Genomic DNA, 9,601 nt, shown 5'->3' with positions numbered 1-9,601 from the left:
ACTTATTCTGAAACTCTTTTGCTTCTCCAAAATTCTTAATTTTCTTGAAAAACAAGCCACAGAATTGCTGATGCAGTAAGTGAATTCTGGAGATCACCTAGTCCAACCTCAAGCGCCCAAAGCGGGGTCAGTTTGAGCAGATTACTCAGGGACCTGCCTCAGTGAGTTCTGAATGTCTCCAAGGATGGAGTCTTACCACCTCTCTGGCCAACAAGCTCCAAAAGCACTAAAGCCTTCAGAACTATGACTTTAGAAATGTAAGTTTACTAACGTAGCTAACACAGAGATATCTGTGCAAGTCGGCCACAAACTAGAACTAATCAGAAGTCTGGATAACACCACTATTTTAGAACGGTGTTGTTAATTGAAATGTCTGGACAGCAATCAACCTTCCATACCAATCAATTAGCTATTCATCTGTTGATCTGCAAATCACAGACATGCACCATTTACAAAGAGGAGCGTTCTGTAGTATGACTTGGCAGATTTCTGAGATACTGCCTATTATGGAAGAGCCAGGGCCTTGACTGTATCACACTTATTCATTCAGGTACACAAAAAGGCTGAAAGGCCTTGGAGAAGTCAGGAGCTGCATAGCTGTATTCAGAATGTTTGAAATTTCTTGTGAATGCTGCATCACTTGTCAACACATCCTGAAGAGATTCATTTTGTGAGCAGGGCCAAGGTGATGCTCCTCTTCCTCTGCTCTCCCTCTCTATTACTATGATTCCACAGAGGTAATTTAACCTGTGTCCCACAGTATACCTCTTCACTTTGCAGGGATCACCATTCTCACTTCTCATGTCTCTGCTAATTTCCAGGCTTCTAAGAACTAACTGAAGATCACTAAGCCCAAGGAAGCAGGAAGAGTCATTCAGCATTCTCATGAGAGAAGTAGCCCTGAAAGAAAAGCAGTTCTCTCCTTCATAAGCAGCATTTTTAACACTTAGCTGTAGAGTCATGGAAAACAAGAACAATGGATCGTGCACAGCTGGTGACTCAAGTGTCTCTAGTACTGTTGAGGACCAACAGTGACAACCTTCCCAAACTAATTTCCACCTTGTTGGTTTCAACATAGTTCCAACAACTGTTACAATTATTTAACTCTATTACCAATGTGATTGTTAGGGCAAGTGAGCAATTTAAGGGTTGTTTAGAGCTTCAGTGTTTTAGTTTTCTTGCTCCCCTTGAAAAGAGTCGCCCAGTAATGTTTTGCAGAATCCAGCCCACTACCCATCTTATAAACAGTTAAATGCAAGTAGGCAAGAGACAAAAGAAAACTTAGGTAAAACCATATCAGGCTTGGAAAAGAGTTCTTTGGATTGATCAGTCTGTGGCTGAATACCCACCTAATGGAGACAACTTGTCAGCATTATTCAAGAGTGATGCAGTATTTCAAACTCTTTTGGTCCTTGCAATACAACTTTTAAATACTATTTATAATGGCCATTTAGTAATCAGCAGCTATCATCATCAGATGCACACACAGCCTGTAAAAACCTCTATGTGCTGGCAGAGAAAGCTGAAGATGACTTCAGAACACATAGAAAGAAAAAGGGAACAAGTTACGGAGAAAAGACAGGAAAGATGAAGTCACTGTAACACTTCCCTCACAGGCAATACAAAGCAACAACAGAAAAGCACCTAAGGACACTGACAGGTACAAAGAGACAGCCAGCTCCAGCAAAGGGCAGTGATAACTGCTGACAGCAGCAATATGTTTGCAGAACCCCTTTTTACTTTAGAAACAATATTCTCATACTTTTGGTTTGAAAGAAGTAGTTCACTACACCGCTTGCTGTTTACGTGGGATACAAAATGGCAAGTTACCTACACAGAGGGCTAGGAGGCGTCAGGTGTAAAGAGATTTTACTACAAATGTAGTACTGGAAGGAGAGAGCTCATACAAGAATGGCTTGGCAGGTTGCAATATTGGAGTAAGGAAGATTAGCCCCTAACTCAAAGCCAGATTTGCATGCAACAGTAAGTTTGATCATATTAACAGGCTTTCTTGTAGCTAATTTTAGCACTGACCAGAGAAACAGATTTGGTTGATCAGTACTGGGTCGACATTTAGAAAGGTGTCTCCTCCTCTTTCAAAGTTATTATTTGGTCAGCTTACTTACCCTGACTCGTATTAGTCAAAATCAGAATGCAGAAGAGGTTTTTGTTGGTGGTTTAAAAAATAAAAAAGCAGCAAATGCCGAATATGAAATAATTGTTCCTGTGCATTACCTCGAACTGACATAGATAATTGCATATTGCTAAAAACATCGGATATAATTTGGTGGGTACTGAGATATGCCTGGAGTCTGCCAAACCACCACTTAGCTGAAATCACAATTATCTGAGAAGCTTATTCTGTCAAAGACATTTTTTTCCTCAAATATTTCCAAACTCCTCAAGCCAGGGCATGGATATCTAGAGATACAAGTTTCTTGAAGAATTGACTTATGTCTTTTTTTTTCTTTTTCCTTCTAGGTAAAACCAAGTATTGTTAGTGATTCACAGTATGCATTACTCAAAGCACAATTAAGTCAGATCCCATTGTTTGTGTACACACGCTGTCCAATCTCAAATTAAAGGTATAAAATGTGAATTAATTTTATTGTCATTCATTTACGTGTTAGGTCTGTTTCCAAACTGTTAAATTACAGCTCAGTGTTCTCAAATTATGGAAGTGATGATACAATCCTACAGATTGAAGTCTTTCTGTTCGGCACAGGATCCCACAGTGATCCATGACAGTAAGCCAAAAGGTTCAAGAAACAGTGATAAAAAATGCTGAGTATTAATTGCTAAATAACTTGGATATTTTTGTGAATTCTCTTTAGAAACTGGCCACCAGCTCCGTGAACTCCAGTAACTGAGTCTGACTCAGCTGTAAAGAAAAAAAGATCAAGGAAAAAAAAGAATAAGAAACAAAAAACCCCCACAAAATCCACCACCACCACAAAAACTCCAAAATCAAAAAACCAAACCAAGTAGAAAAAAGAATGAGAAAAAAGAACAAGAAAAATAAATCAACCATAAAAAGAAATGAACAAGAACCCCTTGTTCAAACCCAGAAGATTGTGCATTAACCATGACATTAAGGTAGATTTGTCCGAGATGTAACACTAGGTTTCTAAATTGTATGAAACCATGTTTAATGCTGAACTACTTTCTCATATGCGGTTTTCACATAGTTCTATAGTTTTCTCTACTAACTCCTCACCTTATTAGTCATTCAACTCATTTGCCTTTTTCATTTCTCTGGTGCATTTTCACATCATCAATTAAAAGCTCAAGTGTCTACACTTAATAGTCCATGTAACATTTACACCTGGCAATAAAAATTCTTCAAGTTAGAAACTGATCAAATGAATAGGGAGAATTACTTTATTGGCTGTAACCAATAAGAAAACATTTGTAAAACCTAGAGGCAAATACAATTCAATTTAAAATAATCTATCCTAAACCCTGACTACTGAACTTTCAAATTATGGTTTCACAGATTTCTACTTGTTCATTTTTCTTCATGGACTGATTAGTTTTTTCTTCCTTTTCTGGTGTATATCTTATTCTGTAACTTACACAAAGCTTAGAATTATATTCAGAGATACACATTTTTGAGGTGGGGTCAAGCGGGAACTCAGATATATACGTTTTATGGAAAGGACTCTTGACCTCCTCAGCATGATGTCAAGGACAAGTACTGCTGTGCATACAAAGCAAGCTGGTATAAGCCCATTTTTCTTTAAAACATTATAGAAACTCTTACAAATGGTTCTTAAAATGAAAGATGCTGGAGTTTGACGGTAATACCTGTATTTACTTCTTTTTATTCTGTTCTTGAGCTGCAACGTTTCATGTGCACTGTTCTGAGCAATCCCAACACAGAATGGAAAAACATGTTATTTTTTTCATTTCAAGGTAGTTTTAATCAGGTAATTACAGGAAAAAACATTGAAACAGTTTTTATGGTGTTATCTACTACGTCAACTTACAAGGATATGATGTAACAAACCAGTTACAAACTTAAAGACATATATTTACATTATATACTCAAAATAATAAGCTATATTCATATTCTTTAAGCCAACACCTATGGGATGAGTTAATTAAATTATACATCATTTAGTAAACACAAATAGCAGTCGAGGTTTAATGGAAACAATATACGCATGAGGCACTTTGAGGTCATTAGGGTGAAAAGCAAATGGCACCAAGCAAAAGAAGGAAAACCATGTACAGCTTATACTGCAGCTTTAAACATGAAGGCTGCTTTTTCACCAAATGCTTTAATTTCTTTAACGAACCACAACTTTTGTAATTAAGGGAGAGAAACTTTCAGATGAAAAAAAAATCCCCAAATGAAAACTCAACAGCCCCCTCAACCCCTCTTTATATTTGTAAATGCACCAAAGGAAACAAGTTTTATCACCCAGCTGCTGGACTAATAGTACCATAAGGCATCTTTTTAAAGTTCTTGTTTTTGTTGCCAGCCAGTGATCCTAATCTTCATTTTACTAATATGAATGTATAGCTGTACTGGCTGCACATTGTGCCGTAAGCTTGGAAAAGATTTAAAGTCTAATTTAAACCTAGGCATTATTTACACGTGTTCAGCAGTATCCTCCAGGTACACCTGAACAGATTGTTTGGAAGAGAACTCATCTAAAATGAGAATGTTATATTCCAACATGCACAATTAAGGCATTCTTCAAAATACCTTTGCTTCTCTAGAGGAAACTGCATTGATTAAGACTGTTTGAAACATCTCTTCTATAAGCTCTTTAAGAGTTTTATGTCATCATTTTCTGCTGTTTACTAAACAGTTACCATAATAATTGTAGATGATTATTAGATATTGCTTTTACCATGCACACAGCTGTAGGTATACCCTTCACAGCTACTGAATTTCATGTGTAAGAGTACACACCTACCCATGCATACTCACAGCTTCATTTGTACCACAAACAAAGACCAAATTCCCTCTGCGTGAGCATCAAAACTCCATCACTTTGCTGTGGTAAGAACTTTGAGATGGAAAATTAAAAAAAATAATAATCATAATAAAAAATGTTAATAAACGCACTTTTTTATAAGCCCCGTGACACAATGAAAAGAATTTTCATTTCATTCCTGGTTCTTAAGCTCCTGTAACAGGCCATCACAACAATTTTAAACCTAAAAAAATACATGGTTAAAGGATTTTTACTTCAGTATTAATAATGAAACTTAAGAAGCACGATGAGCTAAAGCACCCCAGTCAGATTCCAAATGACTGTTCTGTAAATTCATGGCTAAAGCATAACCTAATCGCGTACCTTAAACCGTGCACGGATAGCCCGTTAACTGCGGTGTCATCAAGAGCTGTGCCTGAAGGCTGCCGAGCTTTCGCCCAGTAGATGGTGCCCGAGCGCCGCTCTCACTTAACTTCCCCCACTTTCAAGGGGAAACAATTTTCACGGTAACCGAGGCTTTCAACGAGTGAAGGACGTAGTATTCAGTGACGGTTTCCAAAGGCTCGGGTCCCCTCCAAGCAACACAAAGCTCTGCTGCTACATTCCTGACAAACTGTAGCTCCGATGTTAAGGGCAAGGATTACAGATCGGGGAAGAAATTTCTCTATTTCCAAATGCTTTAGAAAGTTATTTCAGAAGAGATAGAATAAACGTTAATGTGCCGCCAAAACCAGAAGATGTATGGATGCAACAAGCTGTTCTGGAAGGGGTTTGCTGTGTCTATCTTCCACTGCTCATCTCCTAAATGTAACAGTGGGTAAGACCCCTAGCACCAGTGAAAAAGTACACATGCATGCTACTAAAACCAACCCTTACGGACCTTGGATCTTTGCATTCGTTTGGTCTCTCAAACCAGGCAAGCTGGCTGACACTTGTAGCACAACAGGAACAAGCGAGCATGGGCCCATCCAGTAACCTTTCTTAGATGATACAAGTCTTCAAAGAGAAAAGCAAAAGGTGAAAACATTTTAGCAGCAAAGTGGTTAAATGCAAGGTGAAAATATTAATGCACACATTTAACAAAAATATTAAAGTATATGTGTCATATAAAATACAGTACAGGACCAGGAGTTTCACTATGTTTTATAGTGCTCAGAGGAAACTGCTAAAACTAATTTCTTTCTGAAATATATATACAATATGATTATATAGCATTTTCTTATACAGCCAGCAAGTTCTTTTCTTAGGTTGTTCATACCTCTCCTGAATTAGGACCCAAGCACTTACAAATATTAAATTCCTCTCATTCACTAGAAAAACATCACCATTTTTTATGAAAGTTGTTTTTAAAGTTAACAGTCTATTCTAGGCAACCAAGTTTAGCTGAAAATGTGTGAAGCATGAAAACCAACCAGAGTAGCAGCTTTCAAATACATAAACAGTAAAACCCAAGACTGCTGCTGCCATGTCATATTCTTGGACTTCAGCCATCCAATCAACTCTTAATACAAAACTAGAAGCTCTTCCATAACTTCTATAGTTATCAAGATATTTGTCATCTTTTTCAATGTGAAATAATACTTTGAAATGATCTATGTACAAAAGGCGGTCAATTCAAGCTGTAATATAAATATAAATGTTTTCTTTTAAAAAGTATTTTACAGAAAGATAGTTATATAGATAGTTATATACATTTGCTCATTTTACTCCTGGGCTATAAAGGAAAATTAAGGGGCCTGATACGTGCAGAAAAAAAAATTACACAAAATATACTGAAGAAATGCATGGAAGTGAGAAAAGTAAGTCATGCATTTTTTAAATTAAAATTATTAGGTTCTGTGTTTAATAGCAAGGGTATACTGAAGACGATCGATCAGTCCCACTCCAGCCAAGATGTCAAATAGGCACCTTTGCTAATGAATCATGACGGTTTTTAGTGTTTTACATGTTTTTAACAAGAAGTAAATGTTTCTTACTTCATAACACAGCACAACATGTAATGCTTTTAAAAATTCTCTGCAGGTTAATTGATTAATTCTTACCTGAAAGTTAGACTTACTAAGTACAAAACCATAAGAAATACCATGCGCAATATACCACCATTCATACACATACACACACACTCTCTCCAGCCTCCCTCCCCAGCCCCGCCTTCAAATTTCCCCAATTAAGAAGTTCACTCAGTTTTGCCTGGGCTGCAATTTATTTCTCAAGCTAAGTCTTTCGTTGTTCTTTTTGAACGAAACACACAGTCCTTTTGTTTTTGCCCGTTCAAATTAGAAAAAGTTGTGGTTCAAAATAATGAAAACAATTTCACTTTTGTTATTAATCTTTTGTTTTAATCATAGTACTTGATAAACAGCTGAACAGGATCCTAGTTTAACAGAAGGATAAACAAGAACACTGATGACAATTTGTTACAACTGCCTTAATGTACCTTTTGCTTAATGAACATTTGAATATGCAAGAAAGTATTTTTGGAGGACACCCCAAAAGAAAACAACTTGCTGGTTGAACAACAGAAACAACGTCCTTTTTGCTATTATGTTGAAATCAAAGTCGTTTATATATAAAAATAAATGTTATGTTCTAACAAGAACATTTTAGACAATTACATCTGTGCTTAACAAAAAAATATTGGTCACTCAAGACTAGAATAATTAATATTTTAAAGGTTTTTAGATTATCAGAATGCATGGATACAACTCAACACAAACTGTAGCTGAAGGGAACCAGGACTGAAAAATATCAATTTGTCCATCTGGAATAAAAATGCAACTAAATTAACTATTTAAAATACTACCATGGAATGTGACAGTAGATATGGTCCATACCTACTATATCGGAGGGAAGGAAAGTTTAACATGTAATAATTCGTACCTTACACATTTAGTTAAATATAAACATTTGTTATTTATACATAAAGTTGCTTCCAAAAAACTATTAATAAGTGATTTAGTTGCACTTAAAATCAGTTTCATTTCTCATTTGCTGAGTATTAACTTTTCTTAATCTTAAATCAACTGTCACTAGTGCACTTTTAGTTAAAATTTCCCCTCAGATAAGTTTTAATCCTTTTAAAAGAGCCCCCTCACCTAAACCATGAATGTACAAAGTGGCAAAAGTTAATCCCTTTTAGTATAATCATAGTTTATATACTCATTTTATAGCCAATAATAAGAACAGGCTTTCCTTTGCAAAATCTCCTTCACAACTCGCAACAAATGCCACGCACTCAAAGGAAATAGTTAGGCGTGGCTAGCACTTGTAAAATGCCAAGGTCTGACAAGTCTTGTTGCTTCCTCCACATCAAGCATCTCTTACGTGAAAGAAGATTCCCTTCAGCTTGCCAAAAAGCTTCCACAAATCCAAGTTAGATGCTTCCTGGAAACAAAGATTTTTCAGCTCTGTTTGGCACAAGACTGATTCATCCCGCAGCTTTATGCTTTCCTCCACAGCACCCACACACCTCACCACAGTGATGGCATGCTCTCAAGGGGAGGTAGCAGCACATACATGGAGCAATGAACGAGAGTGCCACCAGTGCTAACCAGCGTAAGCAGAACTTGTCATCACTAGTGTCACACGAGCAAGGATCAGAGAAATCTCCTTCAGAGTCTGACATGCAGTGATACAGCATGCTCTCTGCGCAAAGCATGCAACTAACTTGGTAGATACATCTTTTAATAGGATCTGGCGCATCTTGACATTTTCCTCTGCCATTATCTTCATGATTAAACCTTTCCTGGCAGTATATACAGCGGGAACGCTCACCATCCTCTTTTCTTCTTTTTGAGTTTTTAAATTTTGATGAGGAAGGCTGAGTTTTAAATACCACAGAACTCTTTGAGTCTTTTAGGGAATTCAACTTAGTTCCATCCCCACATGGGTATAAATAGTCAGATTTTTTACTGTCTGATTTAGAAAATGGTATATTTGAGTCTGCGTCATCCCTCTCCAGATCATTCTTCCACATGTCAGGATGCCTGTAGTCTGCATAACGACGTATCAAGATGTCACGAGGGTTTATTCTGACAATTTCATCTTCGTCCTGAAAACTAACATGTCTGATTGACTTCAGTGGGACCTGGAATGGCAAAGTAAGAGAAGTTTACTATGGTGAAGTCCCAAATTTATGTCCACCTACAATGTAAATCTTAGATTAGAAAATTAAAAAATCAAGACTTCTTTCCCTTGCTGAGGATAAAAAATTCAGCTCTTTTCTCACTACTGCAATTTACAGACTTCCCCACAATAATGAGTCTTTTGCAGTGTATTAGGTCTATGAGCTTTAGTATTCTTTCCTGACTTTTTAGTATCGTGTAAGAGCTTTGGCTACTTTGGTATATGCATAAAACTTGATGCTGTTCTGTGAATTATGCTCAAAATTAGCGTGTTAACATCTTGAAGCAGAAACTAATTCCACAGATTAATTATGCCTTATGTGCTGATTTCATGTGATGATCTGCTTCTTTAGGACTAACTCCCTGATACATTCACTATTGTGTTATCCAGGGGAAGCTTTCCTTAATTCCTGCTCTAAGTTTTCAAACTCTCTCAAATTTGTAACAAGAGCATGGAATACTGGTTATTTATTGACAAAGCTGTATTCTAGATGAGGATTTTGCCATATGAAGAATAATATTCAGTAT

General features: G+C 36.7%; 1 protein-coding gene across 3 annotated transcripts in view; it reads right to left on the bottom strand.

The window, feature by feature from the left end:
* Positions 1-3,899: 3,899 nt before the first annotated feature.
* Positions 3,900-9,601, bottom strand: part of SPRED1 (sprouty related EVH1 domain containing 1) — a 61,465-nt gene continuing 55,763 nt past the window's right edge. For all 3 annotated transcript variants that reach the window (XM_032111247.1, XM_032111249.1, XM_032111248.1), the window contains one exon: positions 3,900-9,036. In XM_032111247.1, the coding sequence (XP_031967138.1) occupies positions 8,377-9,036 (660 nt within the window). In that variant the 3' untranslated portion in view covers positions 3,900-8,376. The remainder of the gene's footprint in view (positions 9,037-9,601) is intronic.

The sequence above is a fragment of the Corvus moneduloides genome, chromosome 6, assembly GCF_009650955.1.
Source record: "Corvus moneduloides isolate bCorMon1 chromosome 6, bCorMon1.pri, whole genome shotgun sequence".
Lineage (NCBI taxonomy): Eukaryota > Metazoa > Chordata > Aves > Passeriformes > Corvidae > Corvus > Corvus moneduloides.
Note: the sequence above shows the minus strand (reverse complement) of the source record. Positions and strands in the feature narration are given on the sequence as shown.